Source organism: Phoca vitulina, unplaced genomic scaffold (genome assembly GCF_004348235.1).
Source record: "Phoca vitulina isolate PV1807 unplaced genomic scaffold, GSC_HSeal_1.0 scaffold73, whole genome shotgun sequence".
In the NCBI taxonomy this organism is placed as follows: domain Eukaryota; kingdom Metazoa; phylum Chordata; class Mammalia; order Carnivora; family Phocidae; genus Phoca; species Phoca vitulina.
Window position 1 is genome coordinate 5974962 of NW_022589776.1, and position 15638 is coordinate 5990599.

Genomic DNA, 15638 nt, shown 5'->3' on the forward strand with positions numbered 1-15638 from the left:
TTCCATTTTAACCTTAGTAGCTGCCATGTATTTCTTGAAATGAAATTTGAATAAGGCATTTGTGGACTCCCTGAAGCAATTCCAGGTTCGTTTGTAGGCCAGGATTAGAGGTCTTGGACCTGGATAGCAGATCTAGCTTTGACTTGATCTTTTTTTTTTGCCCTAATTGGACCCAAACTAAATTCATCAGCTTACTCTTCAAACTTGGTTTTCTTCCAGAATTCCAAATCTCAGTAAATGGAAACCCCATTCACCTCTTGACAAAAATGTGCATCTGTAGTGTCACTCTTCTGTTTAAAATTCTTCAGGGGCTTCCTTTCCTTTCTAACATCCAGACCAACAAACATCCTTAGTCTGGTTCCAAGATCTCTCTGCATGACCTTGGCCCAGGCTATCTCACCAGCTTCCTAGCTCCTGCCCTTACCCTGTTGTTCCCTGTGCAGTAGCCAGAGAGGCCTCCTTTTTAGGTGTCTATGGAGCAGAACCACTTTCTTCCTCAAAGGCTTTTGGGCCTGTGATTTCATTCCCCTGAAATGCTAGTACTTACATTTCCCCCTCCCACTGACCATCTTCCCAGCTGCTACAATGCCACAGACTTAAGTCCATTGCTCTTATTATATGCTCTCACAACACCCTCTATTGCTTCTTACAGTGTTTATCATAATTGTTTAAATTAACTGTATTCTAATTGTACAGTATTTTACCCCTCTACTAAATTAAAGCTCTATGAGTTCAGTGAGTAGGTCTGTCCTGCTCACTCTTATTTTCCCAGGCTCAAGTACAGTACTGTATGCACAATAAATAAATACTCACTGAATTAAAAACAAAACAAAAAGCAAGAAGAAGCTTTACTGATATGCTAGAAAAAATTCTAGATTACATATCAAAGAACTAAATTACAAGATAACTTTGCTAAGTGCATCACTTTGAGCAAGTAATTTTCTCTTTCTGAGCCTCATTTTAATGATCTATGAACTGAAGGAGTGTGATTTACTAGCCTTTAACATCTCTTTCAACTCTAATTTGTTTCCCAAAGGACCTCCCTCTACCTGCATTTCTTTTTGTATTGACCTTTGTTTTTATTTCTTCTACTTTACACTTATCATCAATTGCTTCCCTCTATCCATTCTTTTCTCTTTACTGTCTGTAATGTGAAAGTATCTTTTTTTTTTTTAAAGACTTTATTTATTTATTTGAGAGAGAGAATGAGATAGAGCATGAGAGGGGGAAGGGTCAGAGGGAGAAGCAGACTCCCTGCTGAGCAGGGAACCGGGTGCAGGACTCGATCCTGGTATTCCAGGATCATGACCCGAGCCGAAGGCAGTCACTTAACCAACTGAGCCACCCAGGCGCCCCGAAAATCTCTCTTGATATGTGAACTCTCATCATCCAAATACTTGCTACAATGACTTGGAAATTTTTAACCTAAAATTGACCATCCAAATTGAAGTACCATTAAAAGAAATTCGCACATGTATTCTGGCCAAAAACATTAAGTTGCACGTGAATCTGGGTAAGAGAAAGTGGAGTAGACTGCCATCCCCTATATCAGTTGTTTTCCCAACAGGATAGTATTTCGTGATCGTGTTGTTTAAAGGTTTCATGCAGTCGAAATATCTTTTAAGATAATGGAAAAGCCTGTGAAAAGTAGGTGAGCCAAGGAGGATTAGTAAACCTCTTACAGTAGGAGAAATGATGGAGATGATCAAGGCTAATGAGAGACAAAAGACGAAAGACATAAACTTTGCTGTGCATATGTCCCCATGTACTGTGCACGTATGCATGTGGTTCTTACCTATTTGTGAGAAACAATAAAATTATGGAAGTGGTGTTAGTTTTAGAAAGCCTTGTTAATTTTATTTTGTAGTGCTATTTGCATTCACTATGCATCTTAACAGGTTATTGTTTACCTTACAGTATATGTCTGCAGTCTAAGAGGAAAATGTAATTTGTATCTGATACTGTGTATTGTGCATAAACATACCCACTAACAAGTTCATTAAATATTAATGATTTTGCTTGTTTATTTTTAATTTAGAAGTTTTTGGTGGATTGCATATAGGTATGTACAATTGTAATATTGTATATATGAAGTATTAAGAATACTTAATATTTGGGGAAATTAATTGGGAGTTTTAGGTGAGCTTGAACTAAATTTCTTTTTTCACTTAAAATCAGAATATAGTCTCCTGTTACATGAAAATTTGCCATCCAACACATTTGCAGGCATGGATTAGATTTGGATAAGAGGGGTGTCAGTTCTATTTGTATTGGATGTATTGAAGAGAATATGCTAAATGCTTCCTTTTACTGCTTTATAGTCTCATATTTAGGTATTTGTTCCCTCCGCCTGATTTGAGGTCAGTGGTTTTTGATAAAAAGAAAGGTTTTTCACTCCTTATGTAAGTCAGCTAAGTTGCGTCAGGACTGAGCTGACTCAATTGGGTTGTCGACTTAGCAGTGAGTGACTGATAGGATTCTTTAGAGAAGCCTATATTATCTCTTTGATAGTTTTCACTGTAAGCTCAGTGATTTGTGACTCAAACAGGTCACAATTCAGAAGAGATGCATATTTAGCTCTGTAATTCTATTTCAGTTGATTCTGTGGAGAGAGGTAGGCCTATTAAAATTTTTTAATGCTGCCAAACTCTTGATAGGTTTTATTTTTAATGTAGTCTGCCTTCTTTGCTCCTTTAGATAGAGAGATACTCTTACAGTATTGGCTGTATAACCAATTGCTAAAACCTCAGAAACCGATCTCTCAATAGTGGTAAACTACTCTGTTTTTCCTTCTCCACTAAGAATCACATTCCTTTTAAAGCTCTGATTCTTTCCCCACAGCAGCTGCCCCTAAAGGAAAGTGAAGAGATTCAATTCAAAAAGAGGCAAGCGTGGGGGTATATTAATATAGGAAGAGGTGCTAAATATAACAGAAGAAATGAGTATTACATGGTGTTTGAGATTGATTCTTAGTATAGTTCATTTTTCTACCAGTAGCAGCAATGAGACATAAAAAGCATCTTGAGTTTTGATCATTTCTATAAGGCCATGGTTATGTTTTAAGGGACAGATTAGTATTTTCTTACACTTTTCTTAAATTTGCACAATACTTGGCTGTTTAAGAAAAACTGGCGTATAGACCTTTTTTCCTTCTAAGGATTAGTATATAAGTGAATTGTTTTGAGTATTTTATATTTTTCTGTTTAGGTGAGAGTATGAACTGTAGATGTAAGTGGTCCTATTGGGGTTGAAGTACAGCGTGTGATTGACTGCCATCTGTCATCCAAACGTGGCCTTATCCACTACATTCCATTCAGTTACCCAAGCCATGGAGTTGCTTAAGCAGTACTTGGCCCTGTGTGGGAATTATGAGACTTATTCCTTCTAATGCATGTCCGAAAAGCAGCAGAAAACTGTATCATCTGTTCTGCCTGCTCTTGAACGGCACACGTGATCAGGTACAGTGCAAACTGTACTAGTGACGTGGAAGGAGACGCAAGGTGGAACCATCGTGGTAATCGTTTCCCACCCCGGTCATCTTCTTTAAAATAGGTAGATAATAGCATCCAATTAAAATTAGTTCTTCTAAAAAAAGAAGTGTTACCTTTATCAAACATCTGATTGTCTACTTTAAAGGTCAGGCCTTCAAGGAACTTACTACGTTGTTATCAGGTAACTCTGGCCTGTGATGGAGCAGAGGTAGAAGCCCCAGGCGTAGGCCCTGGTGCTGCTGAGACTGAGAGGCAGGCAGCAAAGGGAGCCTTTGCAAATCTTAGTCTAAAGGAAATCACTCACCAGAAAGAAGTGTCCCTTGATGTCTCCTACCTGCCCTCCCTTTCTCTTAAAAAGGGTAATGGGCAGCATAGGGGATTTACTGACTAGCCACCAGTGATCAAGTAGCATGGCAATTAAGCCTCCAGAGTTGAGAAGGAAACATTAAATGGCTAGCTAAGCATAAAAGACACAATATAAATTCATTTTAACAAATAGTTACGATCTCATAGTGAATTTATGATAGACTAAAATGTATTTCCGTAAAGGCAAACATTTCTGACCTAGCAATGATTTTATATCTTAAACATACTGAATCATTTATTACTTAGTATCCTTATTACTCACCAAGGTGAGTGTGACCATATTTAAATCTACTGGGGCCATCGATTTGTATGCACTGTAATGTAATTTGCCAGCCCAAGGGTTCATTGCATGTCAGGACAAAGCAGAGTTCATAGCCAATAATTTTATGTTTGGGTAGTTATTATTATAAGATTTTTGTTTGCTTATTCTGCAAATAGGTATTTTTCTGACATTTTGACAGAATATGGAGGGTGGAAATGTAAGGAGGGGAAAATAAAGAAAATTAAACTTTAATGTCCTGGTTGGTTTTGTCTTTCCTTTCAATACTATAAAAATGAAAGAGAGTGACTTAAAATATATTGATGCAGTAATTGATGGCAGCCACATTAAGTCTTGAGCAGACAGCATTAACACATTTATAAAATTATTTGGTCATATATCTAACGTCAGGGGGCTGCTGCTGAGCAGCATGTTACAGTTATGGACATTATGATTAAAAACCGTCTTCACGTGGCAACTCTAACATTTCTTCTGTTGCAACAGAAATTGCCTGTAGAAAATAGCCAAGAATATACCACATTTTTAAAGCTGTATGGCAGGGCAAGGCTTTTATTCTTTTTAGAAAAATAAAGAACTATCTGTTGAAAATATAGCTTGTTAGTTGGCCTATGAATATAAATGATATTTAAACTTGAACTTCTGTTAAAACTGTTTTGAACATTTTGGTGAGGAGAAAAATAGCCCTTTGTGTAGTTCCGGAAATTGACACGTTCTTAGCTAGTTTGAATGGCATAGCTCTGTGGTAAAGTTATTTAGATGTATTTTTACTTCTGTAAGAAAAGTGGTCACTCCAGTTCCGAGACTTAATAAAGTAATGTTTATACTTTGACTTTGAATTCTAACCAAATTCAGAATGAAAATGAGTCTGATGATTGAATTTTGAATGTTGGGAAGAACTTGCCATTAATAAACCGGGTTGGCTCTGGCTTGGAAATAAACACACACACACATGAAAATATAGATCTGTCTAAGTAGTTCAGACCTCTGCAGTTTATAAAAACTACATGCTAGAAATGTGTTTCTTTTTTAATACATTAAAATCTCACCTGTAGAGATAGATTTCCCAAAACCGTGTTTTGTTTTTGCTTTTTTTAGGTTGGTACTAAGAATCAATGAAAGGCTATTGAGATTGAATGAAACCTTAGGGCCTGTGTTAGTTGGAAGAGTCTCTCTGTAGAATACTCTGTAAAGCTTGCTTTGGATGGCAGCAAATAGGTTTAGGATTTTACCAATTGCATTTAACTTATAATGTTGGAATTTTAAAAGAACATGTGGCTAGTAAATGATGTGATACAAAAGCAACTCAGATGAACTTCTATGGAGCTGTATGATAAAATAATAAAATTTCTCACAGCTGTTTTTTCTTTGACATTCTCCATATTTGGTCATGGACTTGTTCTTTTCCACTCTCCTTACTCCTATTTCTGCTTTCAGTCAGATCCCTTTAATACTTTCCTACTGTAAGTCTTTTGAGATGCTTTCTAAGTCTGGAAGAGACAAGAAGATGCTTACCCTCTAAGAGAAAAGTTACAGCGAGACTAGTTACAGATTATACCTACTAGAATTTCCATTTTTATTCATCATCTTTGTCAAAGGGTGTGACAGGCCCTGATGCCGCCTTCTCTGGTTACAAGGAAGGGTTATGAGGAAGGGTTATACACAAGAAAATTGTTGTTGCTGTTGTTTCCTTACCAGGTAGTTACTAAATTTATATTAGTGCTTGAGGAGGCCCAGGGTTTGACTTTTAGATTGACAGGTAGACTAAGTAATCTGGCATTTTGAATGCTGTTTTGAAGTGATTTGGATATAATGGATTACAGTGACTCCTTCTAATTCATTTCAAATTCAAAAGCTTCCCTTTAGGTTTTCTTTATTCCTGTTTTGAAAAAATTGGTTGCGGACTTCCCTGCTAAATTCCTATTTCGAAATTAGGGTCACATGAACCCTTTCTTTCTATTTCACTGTCACCAGTCTGTGACCCTAATTATCCCATGCCAGGCCATTACATTAGTCTCCCATCCATTATATAAGACCTCTGGTTTTTTTCTGCTTACTTTATCTTAGCAAGCTGTTGCCAGATTTCCTTAGAATCCTCACTGGCTTCCCGTGTCTAAGCAGTGGTTTTTAAAGTATGGCCTGTGGAACCCTAGAACCCAAGGATCCCCCTGATCTGTTAGGTTAAAACTATTTTCACAAACTTGCCCTTTTTAAAAAAAACTGTATGGACTTTGGCACTGGTGATGGAAAAGCAATTATGAGTAGACCCACTGAGGCAGTAGTAGTAAGATCAAGGAGGTGCCTCCAAACTATCAACAGTCATTGCATTCTTCTCCGCCACACACAGGAGGGGCAAACAGATAGTTTTCAGAAAATCCTGGAGAACTCAGCGAAAGTCCTTAATTTTATTGACTCTCAACGCTAGAGTTCACATCTTTTTAACATTCTGTCTGATGACATTGAGAAGCACCCATGAGCTGCATACTGAAGTATGACCGCTACCACAACAGAAAGCATTTTGTGCAAATGGCTGAACTTGCCTCTTGTTTTCATGGAACACCGCTTTTACTTTGAAACAACAACTGAAAGACTATAGTTCTTTGGTTTTGGCTATTTGGCAGACATTTTCTGGAAAAAGAAAGACATAAAGGTCTCATTTAAGGAGAAAAAGCCAACAGTATTTATTGCTAGTGATAAAATTCAAGCCAAAAAATGCTTGATAGCTTCCCAGTAAAGACTTCTGTGGTAAGGTCAAGACTTTTCTGAAGATTAATGAATATGATTTTTTGATATTACATAATGAAAAGTGCCATAATTTGGAAAATCTGCAAAACTAACCCAGTGTTTTGGAAATGATCAGTGTATGATGTTAAAAACTCATGCATATGGGTAAAAAAATCCATTCAAAGATAAGGTACACCAATGATTTTTAATGTAACAGAGTATGAAAAGTTCATTGCTGTGGTGTCAGATTCCACATTTTACTCACTTTTACGAAGTATCCTCTTGTCAGGCTTTGGTATAGTATTAAAAAAGATGATCCACAGTTATCTAAAAATGCTATTAAAATACCCTTCCCTTCCAACTGCATGTCTGTGTGAGCCCAGAGTTTCTCCATATACTTCAACCAAACAACATGAAGCAATAGATGGAATGCTGAAACAAATATAAGAACCCAGTCGTCTTCTATTCAGCCAGACTTCAAAAAAGAGATTTCCAAAACTTAAAACAGCATCGCTCCTCTCACTTATTTTTGTTTGTTTGTTTTGGATAATAGTTACATTTCATTAAAAATATGTTATGTGTATTAATATGCAGTAGGTTTCTTACCATTAAATAACTATTTTTAAAAAATTTCTCAGTTTTAATTTCTAATATGGTAAATATTGATAAATATGGCCCATACAAATAAAAAGTCTTTGAAGTCGTCAATAATTTTAAGAGTTTAAAGGGACCCTAAGATCAAAAGAAATTTGAGAATTACTAGTCCCCGCATGATAATAGCCAGTCTTAGAGAAGTGCTTTCCAAAGGGATCCAGTGAGTAACTTCTGATGCTTTTTTTTTTTTTTTTAAGATTTTATTTATTTATTTGAGAGCAGGAGAAAAAGCATGGGCGGGGGTGGGGTAGAGAGAGATGGAGGAGCAGGCTCCTCACTGAGCAGGGAGCTGACGCAGGACTCAATCCCAGAACCCTGGAATCATGACCTGAGCTGAAGGCAGACGCTTAACCGACTGAGCCACCCAGGCGCCCACCTCTGATGCTTTTTAATGTTTCTAAAATTATTCAATATTTGTAGTAAAGCCAGCATCCAGTGCCCTTAGGAGCTTTATAGGACTGGGACAATGGAAAGCTAAATTTTTTTTCCAGTTTTGCTATTAAGATTCTTATTTGTAATTCTGTTATCCTTTTCTTTAATAAATTTTAGACACTAAATATAATTGGAAGTCAAAAGTTCGAAGTATGTTACTAGAGCTGAGAGGGAGAGGGAGGGAGGGAGAGAGAGAGAGAGATTGATATTGATTGATTGATTGATTGATTGACTGATTGAGGGGTAGTATTGGTAAGATGAGCCTGTCCTGTGGTAATATAATATAATCTTAGTATATAGGCTTTACAAGTGTACTGTTAAATCTTCACGTAAACATGGAAACAAGGACATGATAGAATGAATGAGTTAAATCTATAGGTTATTTTAGAATCTTATTTTATCTTGTTATTTAAAATGCCTTTTAAACCTTAATCCACCAGAAGTGCTTAAAAGAACCCCCCAAAATCACTTATTCTAACTTCTCTCATGTTTTCTTCCTTGGTATACATTCATACAAAGTGATCAAAAAGTGGGTATTAGATAATAAATGTGAAACTGTAAAATTTATAACATGGCTAACCAATCTCATCTTTTAGACAGAATATTTTTTTATTTATTTTTTAAATACAGTGGTATTGCTCCCTACTTCATTCTACCTTTAGCACTGGGGAGGAATAGTTTGGGGTCCCAAAATGCTGTGTGAGACACTGTCTTGTTTCACAATACCACAAAGAAACCAACAACAAAGCCCAGGTTGAAGGAAGGGAGAACATGAGACAGTGAGACTGTAGGAGAATTACTTAGGATGACACAGGGAAGGGAATTTAGGCTTTCTTAAATTCAGTGTTGATACAGATTTCTGTTTGGTCAGGAAACCTGAGTTATGCTATAAATATAGTATCCTGTGTTCTAATTTTATTGGACAGAGGCTATCAGTGTCTTCTTGCTTAGTATAGATCCTAAGATTACTGTTCAAATTAAATTACAGTGGGCAGCTTAGGTCACCCATGGCTAACTTACGTAAGCAGGTTAGTCATTTGAATGAAAACTTGTCTAGGCCACAAAACCACCACATTTCCACATAAAGTAGGTGCATCCCTCTCTGTTGAAGTGGAGTTGGTATTTGACTCTAAAAATAGGCCTGCATTGTGGTAAAAATCTAACCCATTTGTTTGTCCAAATCATGTGAAGAAAATCAGCTTTGACATGGCTTTTAAGTACAGGCAAGAATCTTCTATATGTGTCAAAAAGGATTAAGAGTCACCTCGTTTCAAGCTTTTTGTGATAATTTCAGGACATTTTGAAGTCTAAAGAAAACTTTAAAATAATTTTAGATGCTCTTTTAGAATACAGGGGGAGACTTGAGGGTAGGGAAGAGAGTTTGTGGACTGGAGAAGCTATAGATGTACTTCTGTGCACAGTGCAGAGGAGACAGACCCAGAACAATGAGGAGGGATAAAGGAAAGCAGTGAACTAAGAATTAGTAGCATGTCCAGCCAAGCCCCAGTAACATGGGTTCTGTGACTGAGTTATTTGTAGGGTAGTTGATAAGCTCCCCTAAATATGCAGAGCAACAAGTTTAGATAGATTTTTAGAGAGCAAAGGAAGTTAAGCCAGGAGGAGCAATGAAAATAAGGCGATGCGAAAGGAGAGACCTACACCTAAGTGCCCTAGTTACGGACTTGTTTGTTTTTGACAGAATTCTGGCTATCCCTTTGCTTATTTGGGTGATTATCATATAAAATATCTAGGACATTATTTGTATTTCCTCAAAGCCAGTACCAGCAATGCCTATCGTCCTGTGATAAAGAATCTTGTAGAAAGTAATAGTAACGAAAACACTCATGTAATAGATAAAATGTGCTTATTTTATGATTTACAACTCTCCTGCCCTCATCATAGGTGTTTGTTTTCTAATTTCTCTAGTTTGAGATGCTCCTCTAGCATAATAACTACATTGTAATAAATAATGTCTTTAAAATCATCCCTTCAGTATATTCCTGACAGGAATTAGTCCTTCGTGGCTAAAGAACTTTTAATATTCAACTGTCATAAAAGCCTTCTTTAGCGGATCTAATGTGTAGTTTTGATTAAGATGTGTTGCAAGTTTTATAGCAGCCTAAATGAGTAAACAGTTCATATCAAAAAAATTTAACAAAGTAAGAGTAACCACTTGGTATTTAATAGGGAAATGAGACATTTGAGAAGAGTCAGACATTTAGCTCTGATGTGTACCTCCACCTCTAGGAGACCTGATGGTAATATATTTAGATCTTGCCTTGAGGAAGTTGCTTTCTGTGTTTTTAAGATCTTACTGGCCTCTAGTGGTAATATGATGCTATAGTTTAAATATTTTTAATTTTGCGCGTGACTAGAAATAAAGCCATTTTGAAGACACTGGCTGATAATAGCTTCATTCTTTGTCTGGGGTCAGCAGTACTCTCAAAGTGTACGTACAACGTCGTCCTCCTGAAGACGAGAGGCTCTCTCTTTTGTTCTTGTCTCTGAGTCATCCTCACCTCTTTATTTTGAATGATGTTAGTTTAGCTGTGAAGCAACCTCCCATTGTTTTAGTACATGTACAGTGGTGATTACTGTGTCAGGTTTGTGCCAACAATTCTTTCTAGGGTTTCAGCCTTTTCTTCAGACTAAAGCACCAATTTTCCCCTCTGTTTATAATAGTTTATTTTCTTCAAAGGAGGTTAAGTTTTCAACTTAGCATTTAGGTTCATGTTTAAAACTATTTAATTCAATTTTGAAGAATTTTACATTTGAAATACTAGTCTACTAAGTAAGCATGATACTGATTTCTCCCTTTTGTTTTTCATATTTGTCACTCAGATGTCAAGGGGCCACCTACCCATCGTCTGTCTTGTGGCCAGTCACCCTACACAGAGACCACAACATGGGAGCGGAAGTATTGCATCCTCACAGACAGCCAGTTGGTGTTGCTCAACAAGGAGAAGGAGGTGAGATGGATATTTCTGAGGAAAGCTACTTCTCTTTCTTTTTTTTTCTTTCTTTCTTTTTTTTTTTTTAAAGAGATTTTATTTATTTATTTGACAGAGAGAGAGAGACAGCGAGAGAGGGAACACAAGCAGGGGGAGTGGGAGAGGGAGAAGCAGGCTTCCTGCTGAGCAGAGAGCCCGATGCGGGGCTCGATCCCAGGACCCTGGGACCATGACCTGAGCCGAAGGCAGACGCTTAACGACTGAGCCACTCAGGCGCCCCACTACTTCTCTTTCTGACCAGATTCCTGAAAGCTAGTTTTTATTTGCATTTTGTTATGAGACATTTATAGAAATGGAGGCTGTATGAATGATAAATTATAAGTACAGGCATACCTCCTTCTATTGAACCTCACTTTATTGCACTTGGCAGATACCACATTTTAACAATTTGAGGGTTTGTGGCAAGCCTGTGCTGAGCAAGTCTGTTGGCGCCATATCTCCAATAGCATATGCTCATTTCGTGTTTCTGTGTTACATTTTGGTAATTATCACTTCAAGCTTTTCCATTATTGTTGTATTTGTTATGGTGATCTATGATCAGTGATCTTTGATTGATGTTACTGTTGTAATCATTTTGAGGCACCATGAACCGTACCCATCTAAAACGGTGAACTTAATTGATAAATGTGTATGTTTTGACTGCTCCGCCGACGGCTGCCCCCATCTCTCTCCCTCTTCTCTAGCCTGTCTGAGATTCCCTGAGACAAAACAATATCGAAATAGGCCAGTTAATAACCCTACAATGGCCTCTAAGTGTTCCACGTGAAAGGAGGACTCTCACATCTCTCACTCTAAATCAAAAGCTAGAAATGAGTAAGCTTAGTGAGGGAGGCATGTTGAATGCCAAGTGAGGCTGAAAGCTAGGCCTCTTGCACCAAACCAGCTTATGAATGCAAAAGAAAAATTCTTGAAGGAAATTAAAAGTGCTACTCCAGTGAACACAGGAGTGATGAGAAACTGGAACAGCCTTATTGCTGAGACAGAGCAAGTTTCAGTGGTCTGGATAGAGGATCAAACCAGCCACAACATTTCCTTCAGCCAGAGCCTATTCCAGAGCAAGGCCCTAACTCTCTTCAATTCTGTGAAGGCTGAGAGAGGTGAGGAAGCTGCAGAAGAAAACTGGAAGCCAGCAAGGTTGGTTCATGAGGCTTAAGGAAGGAAAGAAGCCACCTCTAGTACATGAAAGTTCAAGGTGAAGCAGCAGGTGCTGATGCAGAAGCTGCAGCAAGTTCTCCAGCAGATCTAGCTAAGATCATTCCTGAAGGTGGCTACACGACACAACAGATTTTCAGGGTAGACGAACAGCCTTCTGTTGGATGAAGATGCCATCTAGCACTTTCATAGCTAGAGAGGACAAGTCAGTCCTGGCTTCAAGGTTTCCAAGGACAGGCTGACTCTCTTGTCAGGGGCTCATGCAGCTGGTGACTTGAAGTTGTAGCCAGTGCTCATTTCCCATTACGAAAACCCTAGGGCCCATAAGAATCATGCTAATTCTACTCTGCCTGTGCTCTAGAAATGAAACAACAAAGCCCGGATGACAGCATATCTGTTTACTACACGGTTTCCTGAAATATTTTAATCCCACTGTTGAGATCTCCTGCTCAGGAAAGAAGATTCCTTTCAAAATATGACTGCTCATTGACAATGCACCTGGTCCCCCAAGAATCCTAATGGGGATGTATATCAAGATTCATGTTGTTTTAATTAACGCAGTGTCCATTCTGCAGCTCACGGATCACAGAGTAATTCTGACCTTCAAGTCTTATTCTTTAAGAAATACATTTCATGGGTGGCTCAGTCAGTTGAGCGACTGACTCTTGATATCGGCTCAGGTTATAGTCTTAGGGTCGTGAGATCAAGCCTCAATGCCTAGCACAGAGCCTGCTTAAGATTCTTTCTCCTTCTTCCTCTGCCCCTTCCCCCACCTGTGTGTGTGTTCGTGCTCTCTCTCTCAAAAAAAAAAAAAAAAAAACCCAAAAACTACATTTCATAAGGCTATAGCTGCCAAAGATGGATCTGTGCAAAGTAAATTGAAAACCTTCTGGAAAGGATTCACCGTTCTAGATGCCTTTAAGAATGCCTGTGATTCATGGATGGGAACAGGTCAAAATATCCGCATTAACAGGAGTTGGGGGACAAAGCTGATTCGAACTCTCATGGATGACTCAGGGATTCAAGGCTTCAGAGGAGGAAGCAACTGTGGATGTCATCGAAATAACAAGAGAACTAGACTCGGAAGTGGAGCCTGAAGATGGGATTGAAGTGCTGCAATCCCATGGTAAAACTTGAATGGATGAGGAGTCCTTCTTGGGGATAAGCAAAGAAAGTGGTTTCTTGAGATGGGATCTACTCCTGGTGAAGATGCTGTGAAGACTGTTGAAATGACTACATAGGATTTAGAATATTATATAAACGTAGTTGATAAGGCAACAGCAGGGTTTGAAAGGACTGACCCCAAGTTTAAAAAGTTCTACTGTGGGGCGCCTGGGTGGCTCAGTCAGATAAGCGTCTGCCTTCGGCTCAGGTCATGATCCTGGAGTCCCGGGATGGAGTCCCAGGATCGAGTCCCACATCAGGCTTCCTGCTCGGCGGGGAGTCTCTGCTTCTCTCTCTGATCCTCCCCCCTCTCATGTGCTCTCTCTCTCTCATTCTCTCTCTCTCAAATAAATAAATAAAATCTTAAAAAAAAAAAGTTCTACTGTGGGTAAAATGCTATCAAACAGCATCGAATGCGACAGAGAAATTGTTTGAGAAAGGAAGAGTCCGTTGATGTGGCAAACTTCATTGTTGTCTTACTTTAAGAAATTGCCACAGCCACCCCATCCTTCAGCAACCCCCACCCTGATCAGTCAGCAGCCATCAACATCGAGGCAAGACCCTCCACCAGCAAAAAGATAATGACTCCCTGAAAGCTCAGATGATGGCTAGCATTATTTGGTAATGAAGTTTTTTAAAATTGAGGTATGTACATTGTTTTTTAGACATACTGCTATTGCACATTTAATAGACTACAGTAGAACATAAACACAACTTTGATGTGCACTGGAAATCCAAAAAATCCATTAGACTCGCTTTGTTGTGGTGGTCTGGAACTGAGCCTGAAATGTCTCTGAGGTATGCCTGTAAGTCTAACGGGTTGCTCGCGTCATGATGATATCCACTTGTCATGAAGGAGCGAGTTCAACAAGATAGGGTTGGATTTTCACTGAGGAACAGTGAAATAGATATTGAGTTGAGTATTTTGGAATGAGAACAGATTGGATTTGGTAGACCTGGCTCCAAAAATTGCTCGGAAGGGCTATGGGACGTGATGTCCCTGTAGCTATTGTAATAGATGGCACTCTCAGGGATTCACTGAGAGAGGTTTAATGAAGGGACTATTGACAGAGACATGGACAGCATAAGGGACCCACCAAAGAGTGTGAAGCACCATGAACTAGTAACAGCAGAAATCTTGTTATCACCCTAGACTTTCAGGGCCAAGAAGGGAGCGGTGCTTCTGGAAACCAGAGGATGGGTTGCACGAGAGGGCTGCTTGGCAGTTAGTGTAGCATTACCCAGAAGAGCACAGCTTCTGCCCAAACAAAGATGGCCAGCAGGGAGGAAGCAAAGGAGAAGAAACCCTCCAGCTCTTTTCCTGCCTTCTGATTTCTTGCCAGTTGTTACCTACTAGCCAGACGTAACTTGAAGCCAGAGGAAAACAAGATTGCTCTTGCACCAAAGGGAGAGAAGGGCCGCGGGTACATCTGGAGAGGTTGGCAGAATGTAGTTAGCCCGGCATCGAGCTCTAGGTAAACTCTCTGTCCTTCTAAATGAAGAAAACCCTTGAGCTTATCATATGCTATTTACTACTTTACTCAAACTGTGACAGTGTACAAGTCCTTCCACATCCAAATAACTCATCTGCTTATTGCTGATCTGTCAGAGAGTTGAGATCATTCTGATTTGGTAGGTCCATAACCCCGCTTTACCCCCTACCTCCACAGCATAAACAATACGTTCTTGACAAAGAAGAGGGATTAATGGGAGGGGAGGAGAAGAAAAGATCTGGTTCAACAAAGGACAAAGATTACTTGCCAAAAATAGAGGTAAATACCTAAAAAGCTGTAGGTAAAATATCAGTTTAGTAAGTCATCCTTCCTGAGAAGTGAGTTCAGGGGCAGCAGTGAACAGCAAATACGTTTCTCAGCTCTCGGCTGTGGATCCCTGTCTCCCTTTTCTCTTCTCCCCCGTCTCTGTCCCTTTTCTTTTCCATCCCTTCTCTTACTCAGCAGTCTTTAATATAGTAAAGCCAAGGTAATAACAAGAAAAGAATTTTAGTTTCTTTATTTTAGTTCTTTTTTTTTTTTTTAAAGATTTTATTTATTTATTTGACAGAGAGAGAGACAGCGAGAGAGGGAACACAAGCAGGGGGAGTGGGAGAGGGAGAAGCCAGCTTCCTGCTGAGCAGGGAGCCCGATGCGGGGCTTCATCCCAAGACCCTGGGATCATGACCCAAGCTGAAGGCAGACGCTTAACAACTGAGCCACCCAGGCACCCCCCTTTTATTTTAATTCTTACTTCCGAGGGCCTAGCTCAGGTGCTCTTTATGATGCTTATTCTTTTTCTCCATCTATTGAAAAATCTGCCTTGCTTTTGTTACCATCTCCCTACCCATGACCCTTTTCCAGTATTTTAATATTA

The 15638-nt window shown here is 39.0% G+C and overlaps 1 protein-coding gene across 6 annotated transcripts in view; it reads left to right on the forward strand.

Annotated features, from left to right (window-relative positions):
- The window catches only part of RASAL2 (RAS protein activator like 2), a 360239-nt gene that overhangs the window by 163002 nt on the left and 181599 nt on the right, over window positions 1-15638 (forward strand). For all 6 annotated transcript variants that reach the window (XM_032393403.1, XM_032393402.1, XM_032393404.1 and 3 more), the window contains exon 2: window positions 10786-10913. In XM_032393403.1, the coding sequence (XP_032249294.1) occupies window positions 10786-10913 (128 nt within the window). The remainder of the gene's footprint in view (window positions 1-10785; window positions 10914-15638) is intronic.